General features: G+C 30.9%; 2 protein-coding genes and 1 long non-coding RNA gene across 3 annotated transcripts; all 3 read right to left on the bottom strand.

Moving 5' to 3' along the window:
• Window positions 1-1,427: 1,427 nt before the first annotated feature.
• LOC121217259 (disease resistance protein At4g27190) lies at window positions 1,428-3,263 on the bottom strand. The gene is made up of 3 exons (XM_041092786.1): window positions 2,274-3,263; window positions 1,604-2,190; window positions 1,428-1,521 (listed from the first exon to the last, which is right to left on the bottom strand). Exons 1-3 carry the CDS (start codon window positions 3,261-3,263, stop codon window positions 1,428-1,430), a joined length of 1,671 nt encoding a protein of 556 aa, XP_040948720.1.
• A 153-nt stretch (window positions 3,264-3,416) lies between these two features.
• On the bottom strand, window positions 3,417-5,717 carry LOC107902232 (probable disease resistance protein At1g52660). The gene is made up of 2 exons (XM_016828446.2): window positions 5,022-5,717; window positions 3,417-4,543 (listed from the first exon to the last, which is right to left on the bottom strand). The coding sequence occupies exon 2, from the start codon at window positions 4,531-4,533 to the stop codon at window positions 3,424-3,426; it is 1,110 nt and encodes a 369-aa protein (XP_016683935.1). The 5' UTR covers window positions 4,534-4,543; window positions 5,022-5,717; the 3' UTR covers window positions 3,417-3,423.
• Window positions 5,718-7,776: 2,059 nt separating this feature from the next.
• On the bottom strand, window positions 7,777-13,499 carry LOC121216872 (uncharacterized). The gene is made up of 3 exons (XR_005913079.1): window positions 13,401-13,499; window positions 12,682-12,746; window positions 7,777-8,630 (listed from the first exon to the last, which is right to left on the bottom strand). It is a non-coding gene; the product is annotated as an uncharacterized lncRNA (long non-coding RNA).
• Window positions 13,500-14,373: the final 874 nt, after the last annotated feature.

Here is a 14,373-nt window from a genome sequence, read left to right as displayed (position 1 = left end):
TGACAAAAAAGAAAATAATTTTGAAAATATTAGTAATCAAATTGTAACATTTCTTAATTAAGTGACCAAAATGAAAACTTAACCATAGTTGAATTTTACCCTAAATTCTTTTAAAAATTTTAGTTTAGAATTGTTTTATCTATACTATGTATTAAACATTTTACTGAGTTGGTGTCACTCATCAATCGGGTCCCAACTCAATAAGAAAATTACCAAAAATACTATTTTATTTGCAAAGTAAGAAATATGCGTGTGACTAATTTCTAGTGTTATTAAAACCTTTTAAAAAAATTGTAATTATTAGACTCCTTGATATACTCTTAAAAATAATCTAAATTTTTTTCAAGCAAAACTCATTTTTAGCCGAGCTCAGTCAACCTTTTAAGAGTTCAAAAAAATAATAAAATGTTAAAAAATATTTTTATACTCTTAATTAAATTTAAAATTTAAAAATATTTTTTATTATTTAAATTGAATTAGAGTTGGAACAGCTCGTGACATAAAAATCTTGTCTAAGGCCAACTCAACCATGGAAGAAGAAACACATTTTGTTTTTACAATTTGAGTTTTGAAAAATAAGTTAAATGTAATTAAAATTTGAACTAAGTTTGAAAAAAATTGTGGTATATTTTGTATTCTTTTGGCCAAAAAAATGACAGTCGGGTCGAATTTATAAGTCTCTATAATATCAGTCCTAGACGTTCTTCAAGAGCATGAAACTGAACTTTTTTATTTCGTTTTGTTTCTAATTTGTTATTGGATTCTATTGAATAATATTTTTCTTTGTTTCTCATACATTTTAGTTCTTCGACAACATATTCAAGATTTTATTTTTCTATAATTTTATATACATTGTTGTATTTTATAAATGATTTTAATTTTTTTATATAAAAGCAGGGTCAAATTGATAAATATATATAAATTGAGAACAAAAATTGTAACACCACAAACCTGATTTATACGTTATGATCGAATCTCCAAAGCTATTTGAATTGATTAAATTATATATAGTGTTTCATCAAGTCTTACTTTTTAAAACTTTTTGAAGTTATTTTATTTAAAAATATCATTAATACTTTATTTGGGGTTATTGGTTTCATTTATTTTTAGAATAGAATGATTGTTGAAAGAAGAAATAATGATATTTTTTTTATTTATAATGATAAAAAGGTAATTTATCACTTTAAATTTTCAATACCTTTGCTATCTAAAATACCATTATTTTGAATAATTGATATTTAAATTATATTTTATTTATAAACCCTACCATATTTCTCTTTCTTTCAAAACAAACATAGAAAAAATATGAAGCAAATTAATTTGTTTTTTACATCTTCAGCTTTGACATTATAAGAAAAAGAGAATAGAAGGAATGGTAAGAGAGGGACAATGTTCACAAAGTGGACCCTCTTAACCTCTTCCTTCCATCATTCCTTTTCTCCTCTCTTTTGCACTATCCTCCCCCCTCCTCCTTTCCCACCAACCCTTTCATCTTTCTCTTCACCAACATCAAAAATATACCTGAAATTGTATTAAAATGGAGAAATTAGGTTTATGAAAATAAAATAAAAAAACTAAACCATAAATGGTTCAAAGTTCATACCTCTTCTCCTTCCAAAGGGGTTGAAGAACATTTTTAAAGTTTGGATGGTCATCCCACTCCAACGATTCCCACCATTCTTTCCATGACCTGATGGTAAGAGAAGGTGGAGCATATGCAAATGGCTGCCCATTGCCAACAAGGGGAACAAATGGAGGAATTCTCTTCAGTTTATCACAACTAGTAACATCGATTAACTCGAGAGAATCACAAACCATCACTCCACTTTTGCTGCATATGCTCTTCAAATTTCGTAATCCCCACAATTCCAACTTTCTCAATTTGGGAAGATGGAATTTGATTAATGCATCACTCCCTTTTTCTTCAACTTCTGATGTTACTGCTCCCAATATTTCTACTAGCTGCCTACAAGTAACCACATGTATTTCTTCTAGGTTTTGGAGGTTTGGAAGCAACCAATGTGGAAGCAACGTCTTCATACTTGAGCAGCTCCATACTTCAATTCGCTTAAGATGGGAAAAGGTGGCAGACGGAGCCGATGTTGATGTTATTGCTGAACCAATTCCTTCATCTTTCATAATAAGGGCACTCAACTTTGGCAGATTTCTAAGATCTAACTCCTCGAGGCTCTGAAATGGATGAGCGGAAGAAGAGGCAAAGAGGACAGGGAAACAACACACTCTATCCCTTCACACACCCAAATCCTCCAAACCCTCAAGTCAACCGCTTTTTTGAAGGAAGAATTATCATCGACTAAGCTTCTCAAAAAAATAATCAACTCTTGAATTTCAATTGGGTGCATAATTAACTCACCTTCCCAATTCTGGACTCCTCCAATTGTTACTCTTTTATCTCTTACACCACCCAGAATAACTGAGCCCACCTGTAAAGAGTACTTGGTGAGATTTTTCTTACTTTGTTGCATTGAGGAGATGAACTTATTCAATTCATTGATGTCTTCGAAACGTCCGGTAAAGCACTCCAACTTCTTCAATGGTTCCATCTCCTCTGCTTTTAGACTTGTTTTTTCATTGTCCACTTCAAAACTCAAGTGCTGAAGGTGAACGAGTTTTGGTAAAAGTCCAGCGGGTATCTCTTTCAGAGTGTGCACTCCAAGATCAAGATATCTTAGCTTTATCAGCATATCCATTCCTTCAGGGACTTCCTCAATTTTAGTCCCACTAAGATCCAACTTCTTCAATTCTTGAAGCATCGAAAGACATGGTAGATCTCTAAATGTAGAACAACCACGAAGCAACAATGTTGTGAGGTTCTTTAATTCAGAGATGGAATTTGGTAAACTCTCGATCTCCGTATAGGACAAATTGAGGACACAAAGACAAGGCATGTTTATGAAGAAAGAATATGGGATCTTCTTTATTGGGTTATGCTGCAATAACAAGGTTGTGTGCAGTTGACATTTTGTGGGCAGCACATCCTTGGAAATTTCTGATATGGAGTTATACATAAGTGACACTTTCTCAATATCCGGACTCCATTGCTCCTTTTCTGGTAACTCTTCTAATTGCAAACCTGCTTGTATCATATATCGAGGATTCATTCTTGTGATCGACAATGCCATGTCTCTCACTGCATGATGCATTTTCATTTTTTCACACGAGGCATTTTCCAACAAGCAATTATCTTCCAACTTCTTCAAAATAACTTGACCCTTGTCATTCATTTCTTGTCTTGTACCCATATCATCTATGAATCCCTCGTCAATCCAGCACTCAATTAGTTCATCCTTTTCAATTTCAAAATCTTCGGGATATAATGCGCAATGTAAGAAACAATTTCACTTTCTCGTCCTTTAAGTGATCGAAGCTAAATTTCAAACGCTCTATCACTTTAGCTTCCACTCATTCCACTTTTTCTATTCTCTCTTTCAATTCCCTGAGTGCGTTTTTCCAAATAAGAGGGTCCTCTTCTCCCTTCAATGTACCAGCTACGACGACAATTGTAAGAGGTAGACCCGCACATTCCTTGACAACAAGCTTTAGAGTAGGCGTTATAGTTTGATTTTGCACTATGTTAGGCCCAACTTTACTCAAGAATAGTGTCAATGCCTGTTGTGCTGAAAGGGGCCTCACTTTTATCACCGTGCAACCCATATACTTACAGACATGCTCCGAACGGGTTGTCAACACCAACTTGCAGCCATTGCTGTCACTCGGCTCAGAGATCCCAACTTCTTCTAGAGAGACTTCATCCCACACATCGTCTAGGATTAGAACATGCTTTCCTGCTTTCTTCAGCATTTCTGACAAGATTGCTGCTCGTCTGAGCTTGTCCTCTTCTTTGTCTAAATATTCCTTCGCCTCCAACGCACTTGCAATATTATCTTGTACCTTCATTACATTGAACTCCTTTGATATGGTAACCCAGGTTACTCTTTCGAATCTTTGTTCTTTCAAAAAATCATTGTGGATGTGCTTCATGATCTTGGTTTTACCCATACCGCCCATCCCCCAAACCCCAATCTTTTTTACCTCCTTTTGCGTCAAACATGCCCAAATATCTTTTCTGGCAGCTTCCTCCCCAACTAATTCTGATGTTGGCAGTGGCAACCCAGCACTTGGACCATCCATGGCAAGACCTTCAAAGGCATTAGGAGCTTTATCAAGAAACTCCTTCATTTCTCGAGTCTTTTCATCAACCAGCTTTCCGTTCCAAGCACGACAGAGATATCTCCCGTTTCTGACTTTATTTTCCACATCCTGTGCTTCCGCAATCATCTCTTTCGTATTTTTCAACCAATTTTCAACTCCTTGCTTTGGTATCTTCCCCCCAGGAGAAAGAAGCTCTGCTCTCAATTGCATCTCTACGTCTTCCATTTTACAATGCAATTCATCTCTGATCCTCCCCAAGTTTCTCACATAATCATTCAGCTTTTTGTGATATTTCAAGTATTTACAAACAGAAGGTCCAAGACAATTTGCAATGTCAACAGCAGGCTCTGCGTATTCCATTGCTCTGCCCCTGCAACGTAATCATATATGTTAGTGTATTGGATTTTTGAATAATTTTTTATATGTTAGTGTAAGCATGAAAAGGAAGCATAAATGCAATGGCCTTTATTAGATGGAGCCATGGATAGGTGGCAGACAGAAACATGATGAGAAAATCTGGTCACCAGAGTTAACCTCTCAATGTATATAAAATGCTAGATTCAAGTGTGCAACAGTTCATTACGGAATAAATGTTCAACAGTTTGAGATTCCTATCTATGCCAGATTATGTTTACCGGTCATCCTATCCTGTCTTAAAATCTAAAATTGTTGATAATCAGTAGAGGAAATCATTGCCTTATTACCTAACTTAGTGGCTGAAATGTGTTGAGAGATTAGAACTGAAAATGAAGCAGTGAAGTTGACTTCCTTGACTATCTTACAAAGCTAGCAGATAATAAAAAACAATCATTGCATAGTCATGAATGAAGCAAATGAAAGAAAATTACCTTTGACGGGATGCTTGAAATTTGGTGATAGACCTTGGAGATGAAAACAAAATAAAAACAGTGAAGAAGAAAGAATGTTGTGGGTAGAAAGGCAGAACAATTAAGCAAAGAAAAACATGTAATGAAAGAAGCAAATGAAAGAAAAGCAGGTTGAAATTTTGTGAAAGAAGAAAGAATAATGTTGTGGGTAGAAAGGCAGAAGTATTAAGTAAGGAATCCCATCTTTTTGTACTTTTCCTTTGCTTCTGCCATTATAGTTGGCATTTTGGGTATTTGATTCTCAGCAGTTGTATCTATCAGCTGATTTACAATTTGATTCTTCTTTAAATCTGTAATAATTCACTAATCTGCCATGTCCTTTCCCTTCATTCTGGACATTACTAACAAGTTTTGCAGTCATCTTGGTGCTCAATTGTAACAACAACATCAGCAGTAGCAGCAGCAGCATAATAATGGGAAAGTATGGTATAAGAATGCCTAATTACATGTTACAACTTGAAATTAAATATACTAGTCGGCATCCTGCAAAAAAAATATAGTTGTTCTTACATATGATGTTTGTAACACGTGAATAATGTGAATCAATCTATTCAAGTACATATAAATTCCTTCATAAGTTACACTTTTAAATCCAAATTGTGGTTTATTGACGGGGTGTTCACTGTTTTTAGAAATAGCCGAAATTCAAATTATCATTGTACCAAAATTTGAAACTGTTTTAAAATTTCAGAATATTATAAAATTAAAAATTAAATAAAAGTAGACAAACATTTCAAAAATTAATAAAATGAGGGATAATTATTTTTAAACCCTCTAAAATTTCTCTTTATTATCTATATCGAAATATCTAATATCCATTCTTCAAAAGAAATATAGAAAAAAAAACATTAAGCAAAATCATTTGTTTTCTGTTTTTTTACCTCTTATGTTCCTTAACATAACTTCTACATTATAAGAAAAGATAAAATTCTAAATATAATTTATTTTTATAATTTGAGTTTTGAAAAATAATTTAAATGTAATAAAATTTTGAATTGAGTTTGAAAAAGAAAATTTGGTGGTATATTTTGTATTCTTGATACTAAAAAATGGCATCAAGTTCAATTTCATAAGCTTCTGTTATATCAGTTCTAGATGTGCTTCAAAGACATGAAACTCAACTTGATAATATTACTAATTTGGTTTTGTTTTGTTTTTAAATTGATAGTGGATTCTACTGAATGATAATTGTGTTTATTTCTCATACAATTTAGCCATTCAACAATATATTCAAGATTTTATTTGCAAAGTAAGATATATGATTATGAGGGTATTTTCATCTTTTCATATATTTATTAATCAATAAAAATTTATCCATTACAAGATTTGAACCAAGGACACCATGCATGTAAATATTTTTCATTTACTTTTGAACTAAAGCAATTTTTACTTTTTACTTTTCACTCTAAACTTTAATAAGTATATATGTATTCTAATTTTTTATTTATTAAAAAATGTTATTGATTTAGTGTCACAAATAAACACAACACTAACTCAGGATTGAAGACAAAACAATGATAAACAATTGTATTCATTTAGTATTTTTAATTTGATGTGTTTTTTTGTTTAGATTTCGTTTTATTCACAATTTATTCTAATTTTTATTTTAATATAATACATATTTCATATGTTATTATTAATTAGTTCCAAATTTGATAGCAGGTTAATTTTATATATTTAATATACACAATTTTGGTAAACTTTTTAATAGAATTCTACTAAACTTATGATTTATTGCCTGAATTTTATCATGGACACAATTGGAGTGTCGAAGTTCAAAAACAAACAGATCGAGCTAAATTGGAACAAAAAACAAGTTGGGGGTTGAATTGAAAGTTGCAAATTATTTTTGGGCTGATAAAAAATATTAGATTTTTTACTTTGACAAATTCTATATTTAGACAATTTTGATTTAGTGGTTGCTTGTTAAGCATGATTCTAGGAGTAAAATTATGTGAAATTCGCTCTCTGAGATCGGTATATAAAGGTTTTTAAATTTAAAAAGACAATTTAGCACATTCTTGCATCTATTGCATTTGAAGCAATTTGCCATTGATTTTCTATTTTTATATATTGATTTTCTATTTTTATATTTTGGTGTCTCCTTTCTTCACATATTATCTTTCATTAAAATTCACTCTCATAATCCAATCAAGTATGATTAATTTTGTAACATCCCAAACTCGGCCTAGACGTTATGGCCGAATCTGACGATGTCACATGGAAAGGGATTTGAAGACAAGATTGTCGAGTTTAAAAATTGTTATAGTAAGTTAGCTTTTATTTAATTCAGAAAAAAAACTTATTGATTTAATTTAAAATTTGTCTCTTAGGGGAAACTTTTGTAACCAATTAATTTAGGGAAAATCGTTTCTATTTACGAAAATCCTTAGTTTTTAGAAAAAACCGTGTTTTGTGGAGTTGTAGTTTTTAAAAAAAAATCATAAAAAATAATATAAAATCCCAAATTTAAAGCCAACCAATCCATAGTTCAGAATATACATCAAAAACCCCAAATAACTAATAAATTCTAGGCATTAACGGAAAACAGTCTGAAATTTACATGTGGCCACCGTCGAAAATTTTTAAAATTTTAAAACATTATAAAATTAAAAAAATAAAAAGAAGTGAGAAAATTAGGGATAATTATTTTTAAACCCTACAAAATTTCTCTATATTATCTATATTCAACACTCATTCTTTCAAAACAAACATAGAAAAAATATGAAGCAAATTTATTTATTTTTTTACCTCTTCAGCTTTTACATTATAAAAAGAGAATAGAAGGAATTGTAAGAGAGGGTTAATGTTTACAACGTGGAGCCTCTTAACCTCTTCCTTCCATCATTCCTTTTCTCCTCTCTTTTGCACTATCCTCCCCCCTCCTCCTTTCCCACCAACCCTTTCATCTTTCTCTAAACTATAATGGTTCATACCTTTCATCCTTCCAAAGGGGTTTAAAAACTGGGGGCAGTTTATGCTCTTAACCTCTTCCTTCCATCATTCCTTTTCTCCTCTCTTTTGCACTATCCTCCCCCCTCCTTCTTTCCCACCCCCACTTTTATCTTTCTCTTCATAAAACAGTAGCAGAGAATGAAAATCTGTGAATGAATTGGATATTGTATGAAGTATTGATATGTCAGTGTAAGCATGAAAAGGAAAACATGAATGCAAGTTTCAAGCAATGGCGTCCATTAGATGGAGCTATGGATGGGTGGCAGACAAAAACATGATGAAATTCTGATCACCAGAATCAAGCTCTCGATGTATATAAAATGCTAGATTCAAGTGTGCAAGAGTTCATTACAGAATATTAAGAGTTAAAATGTTGACAGTTTGAGATTTCAACATTATATTGCTTCTGGGTAGCTGTTTTGTATTAATTTCTATCTATAGTAGATTATGTCTGCTGGTCATCCACTGTTAAAATCTAAAATTGTTGATAATTAGTAGAGGAAATCATTGCTTCAGATCTTATTACCTGACTTAGTGGCTGAAAAGTGTAGAGAGATTAGAACTGAAAAGGAAGCAGTGAAGTTGAGTTCCTTGACAATCTTACAAAGCTAGCTGCTATAACAGTAGCAGATAATCAAAAGCAAAGAAAAGCAAGTGATGAATTAAGCAAATGAAAGAAAATTACGTTGACTGGATGCTTGAAAATTTGTGATAGACCTTGGACATCGAAACAAATTAAAAGCAGTGAAGAAGAAGTAAGAAGAAAGTGAAGATAAAAACAGGGAATTTATGAAGTCTCTGGTAGGATCCACAGAGGCAGAATTATTAGCAAGGAATCCTATTTTTATTACGTTTTCTTTTAGCCTTTTTCTTTGCTGTCTTCCATTACAGATAGCATTATAATTATTTTTATTATCAATTTAATTTACGGTATCGTATAAAATTATAATTATAAAATATAAAAAAAAAGATTAAAATTATTATTATACCAATTAAAACAAGTATTACAGTGATCTTGGTGCTCAATTGTAACATCATCATCATCATCACGACAATAATGGGAAAGTATGGGAAACTAGGGTATAAGAATGTTTAATATACTGGTAAATGACTTTAATTAGGTATAACAAAAATATATATTCATTGTGAATTGAGTCTTAGTTTCATTGTCATAGTAATTGTTGTTAATGTAGAAGGATGTGGTTTCAAGTGTACCGAAACATATTATCTTCCTATTTATGAGTTGTTGAAGTTGTTAATATTAAAATTTGATTTTAATTCGGGAGAATTGCTTACTTATGGATGTTTGTAATATGTGAATAAATATGATCCGATGTTCACCCTTTTTAAGAATAGCCAAATTTCGAATTATCATTGTACCAAAAAAAGTTACATTATTAGTCACTAAACTATTGCTATTTTTTGTTTTAATCACTCAATTAAAAAAAGTTACAATTTCACCACTAATTTTTTTTGAAATTATTATTTTTTTGTCACTCAACTGTTAAGTGGAACTTTTTAAATGATTTAATAAAAATTTTAGTCCTAAATTTGTATACTTTCGGTGAATTTCATTTTGATAATATATAAAATGATAAAAAGTTGAAATTATTTTTAAAATTTTAGAACATTATAAAATTAAAAAATAAATAAAAGTAAAATAAAAATTTTAAAAATAAATAAAGTGAGAAAATTAGGGATAATTATTTTTAAACCCTACAAAATTTCTCTATATTATAGTTGGATGATTGGTGTAGTTTACCCTAAATTCTTTTAAAAATTTTAGTTAAAAACTTTTTTTTCTATACTGTGTTAAAGCCTTTTACTGAGTTGGCGTAAACCATCAATTGAGTCCCAGCTCTGTAAGAAAATTACCAAAAAAATCATTTTAGGTGCAAAGTGAAATTAGACTTTTCATCACTCCAAAAGCTATTAAAGTGATTAAACAAAATGTCCTTTTAAATTAAAGTATTTCATTTTTTATATATATAAAATTTCTCTATAAAAAATATTTATTTCTTATTTAAAAAGATCTTGTTTTAGTGACTTAAATGAAAATATTCGAATACTTCAGTAACCAAATTGTAATTTTTTTTAGTTAAGTGAACAAAACAAAAGCAACCTATAATTTAGTAACTAATAAGGTAATTTAACCAAAAACAAAACCCAAGTTTAAATAGAACTCCAGCTAAGAAACCAAACCCAACTGAAATCGAAGTCCAACTGTAGCGTCGTAGTTTGACTTAGCTAGATGACACGACTGCCACGTAGGATACGTCCTTACGACATCGTACTGGTACTGTTGTTAAACTAATTAGTCCTTCATCATTTTCAGAGCAGCGGCGGCTAAGCGGAGAAACTTGCATCGGTGAACTGAATAAGATGGCTTGGACGGCCAAATTTCTGCTTCTCTTTAGACAATCATTTTCTCAATCTCGGGATTTATGTAAGTCTCATTAAACTATATTTTCATTTTTCTTTTTCATTTTTTTAAATATTTGTTTTTTCTTTTCATTTCCAGCAGTTCATGGAAAAATTAGACCTTTGAAAACATGGGTTCATATTTTTGAACCTAAACTCCAAAGTAGAGCCTCGAAGTTTGAATATATGCTAAATATACAGAGAAAATGTGTTAATGGTAAATTTTATGCTTCTAATACTTTGAATTCATGTTTCTATACTTAAGAGAGAATTTAGAAGCAAAAAGGAGCGAAAATCGAAAAACTGGAGCAAGTTTCAGGAGCCACAAGGGTTGGGCCATTGCACACGGTCTGGACACACAGTTGAGTGAGCCACACAGGCTGTCACACGATCATGTGCCAAATCATGTGGAAATCGCAAATTGCACTCTAAACATGCAGAAAATTGTAATTTTTAGATTTTTCGAGCATTCTAATATATATATGACAAAGATAAGAGGAGCAGAGTGAGTTGTCATATAATATTGAAGAAAATAACTCGAAAAATACTATTAAAGCCGACTTTGAAGTATATTTCCATCAAGATTGAAGTTGTCCTTTTGATTTTTTTGAAGTTTATTATGAGTTTCTTTATATCTTGTAATTATGCTATTTATGGGATGTTTTTATTTACTATATGTACTAATTTTCCAAATACCTAGGGAGATAAACCTTAGGATGGATTATATTATTTGATTTCAATTTTTATGCAATAAATACTTAGATTTTGTTCTCAATTATGTGTGCTTAATTCATAATGTTTTTAGACTATTGATTCATGTATTATGTGCTTAAATCAGAGGAGGAATAGACCCTGTTTAAGAGTAGATTTAGCGTAATTGAGTGGAGTTGCATGCAATCCTAAAAATAGGACAACATAAATCTACTGGATTAGAGTCAAATCTAATAGAATGATCCATAAATCAAGTTAATGCGATAATAGGGGTTTTAATTAGAAAGAAAATTCAATTAATCAATCTAGAGTTAGTTGTTGTTAGTCTTGAAGAGAGATGTTAGCATAATTTAGGGATTTCTACGGATCAAGATAGTAAGTGAAGAAATTGCGTGATTTAGATTGATAATGACAGATGAAGTCTAGGTGGGTTCTTTCCTAGGTATTGTCTCACTTTTTTTGGTTGTTAATCGTTTATTTTTCTAATTTGTTCTTTGTCATGTTCTTTAGTTAATTAATTTAGTTAATTTTAGTTTTAATCAATCACTCCAATTTGTCGGTTAAATAAAAGAAAGACAATAATAACTAGCACTTTTAGCCCTCGTGGGAACGATATCTTTGCTCATCGTAACTATAATATTAATTGATAAGTACATTTACCTTAATTAGATTTTTAGTTGATTTACGACCGCAATCGATACACATAACTTTAAAAGATTAGTTGATGAAGTTGAAAGACAAACTATTACTGCAAGTATTCTAAAACTATTACTTCGGGTGCAAATCTAATGTATACAATCAAGTAAATACTGAGCAAAGAAATATTAGAATATGACAACTCAAGTTCAGGATATATATTAGGGGTGAGCAAAACTCGATTCTACTCGAAAAAATTTAAAAAAAATTCGGATTTCGAGTTAAACGAATCGAGTTATTCTAGTTAATCGAGTTATTCGAATCAACTCGATTTTTTTTTCAAATTTCGAGTTCGAATCGAGTTGAGTTTTCGAATTCGAATAACTCTAATAATTCGAATAATTCGAATATCAAACTATAATATTTTACATTTTCACCCCAACTCCCAAACCTTTTTACTTTTCCCTCAAAACTTTTACTCCTTCCTACTTTCCCCCCAAAACTTTTACTCCCCTCCCAACCCCCCAATCTACCCAAAATCCATTTCCCACCAAAATTTTACTCTCCCATTTACTTTTTCTCAAAATTTTACTCCCCAAAACCCTCAAAACCTTTTATTTTCTCCCAAAATTTTTACTCCCTCCCACTTTTCCCCTAAAACTTTTATTCCCTTCCCATCCCACCTCTCATCTACCCCAAACCCTCCCCCCTTCAATTTTTTTTTAAATATTTTCCCTCCACAATTTTACTCCTCCTATTTACTTTCTTTTAAACTATTGCATCATTATAATGTCTTGTACCCATATCATCTATGAATTAAACATATATAACAAACAGGAGTTCCGAGACAATTTGCAATCAACAATCAATGCAATAAGTATTTTTTTAAAATACTTACAAGCAGGAGTTCCGAGACAATTTGCAATGCCGACAACAGGCTCTACGTACTCCATTGCTTTGTCCCTGTAATGCAATCATATATAACAGTAGCAGAGAATGAAAATCTGTGAATGAATTGGATATTTTATGAAGTATTGATATGTCGGTGTAAGCATGAAAAGGAAATCATGAATGCAAGTTTCAAGCAATGGCGTCTATTAGATGGAGCTATGGATGGGTGGCAGACAGAAACATGATGAAATTCTGGTCACCATTGTATATCCAGAATCAATCCCTCAAACTATACAACATGCTAGATTCAAGTGTGCAAGAGTTCATTACAGAATATGAAGAGGTAAAATGTTCAACAGCATGAGATTTCAACATTATATTGCTTCTGGGTAGCTCTTTTCGTATTAAATTGTATCTATAGTAGACTATATCTGCTGATCATCCTGTCTTAAAATTGAAAATCAGTAGAGGAAATCATTGCTTCAGATCTTATTACCTTGACTATCTTACAAAGCATAGCTCTTTTCGTATTAATCTGTATCTATAGTAGATTATGTCTGCTGATCATCCTGTCTTAAAATCTAAAACTGTTGATAATCACTAGAGGAAACCATTGCTGCAGATCTTATTATCTTGACCATCTTACAAAGCAAGCTGCTATAACAGTAGCTGATATAAAAAACAATCATTGTATAGTCATGAATGAAGCAAATGAAAGGAAATTACCTTGACTGGATAATTGAAAATTAGTGATAGACCTTGGAGATGAAAAGAAATTAAAAAGAGTGAAGAAAAAGGTGAAAATAGAAATAAGCAAAATTGTGATAGGAATTAATGGGAAAGTGTGTGAAGGAGAAGAAGAAAGAGAAAATAATTAATAATTACATGTATAAAAAGACGAATAAGAAATCCGTCTACCTAGAAAAGTCCATTTGAGAGTTCAAAAAATAATAAAATGTTAAAAAATATTTTTATACTCTTAATTAAATTTAAAATTTTAAAATATTTTTTATTATTTAAATTGAATTGGAGTTCGAACAGCTCGTGACATAAAAACCTTGTCTAAGCTCAACTCAACCATGGAAGAAGAAACACATTTTGTTTTTACAATTTTGGTTTTGAAAAATAATTTAAATGTAATTAAAATTTGAATTGAGTTTGAAAAAAAAATTTTGGTATATTTTGTAATCTTTTGACCAAAAAAATGACAGTCGGGTCGATTTTATAAGTCTCTATAATATTAGTCCTAGACGTTCTTCAAGAGCATGAAACTGAACTTTTTTATTTCGTTTTGTTTCTAATTTGTTATTGGATTCTATTGAATGATACTTTTCTTTATTTCTCATACATTTTAGTTCTTCAACAACATATTCAAGATTTTATTTTTCTAGAATTTTATACACATTTTTCTATTTTATAAATGATTTTAATTTTTTTATAAAATCAGGGTTAGATTGATAAAAATATATATAAATTGAGGAAAAAAATTGTAACGCCACAAACTTGGTTTATACGTTATGGTCAAATCTGGAGAAATTAGATTAACTTGTTTAAAAACCCAGAAAATAAATTTGAAATTGTGTGTTTTGATAATATTAATTCTAGAAAATCACTTTTCAGTTTTTAAGAAAACAATCATTAAAACTATTTATTTTGTTATAGAAAAGTATTTAAGTGATTACTTTATTTTGTAGTGGAA

Source organism: Gossypium hirsutum, chromosome D05 (genome assembly GCF_007990345.1).
Source record: "Gossypium hirsutum isolate 1008001.06 chromosome D05, Gossypium_hirsutum_v2.1, whole genome shotgun sequence".
NCBI lineage: Eukaryota > Viridiplantae > Streptophyta > Magnoliopsida > Malvales > Malvaceae > Gossypium > Gossypium hirsutum.
This window is presented reverse-complemented; position numbering and strand designations above follow the sequence as displayed.

Bases quoted from the DNA above. Each gene is read 5' to 3' on its own strand.
- LOC121217259 (XM_041092786.1), bottom strand. From the start codon at position 3,263: ATGGGTACAAGACAAGAAATGAATGACAAGGGTCAAGTTATTTTGAAG. The intron at 2,191-2,273 runs GTTTGGAGGATT...CATCCATTTCAG, and splicing joins AAAAAGCGGTTGACTTGAGG to AGCCTCGAGGAGTTAGATCT. The intron at 1,522-1,603 runs GTATGAACTTTG...ATACAATTTCAG, and splicing joins CCCCTTTGGAAGGAGAAGAG to GTATATTTTTGATGTTGGTG.
- LOC107902232 (XM_016828446.2), bottom strand. From the start codon at position 4,533: ATGGAATACGCAGAGCCTGCTGTTGACATTGCAAATTGTCTTGGACCT.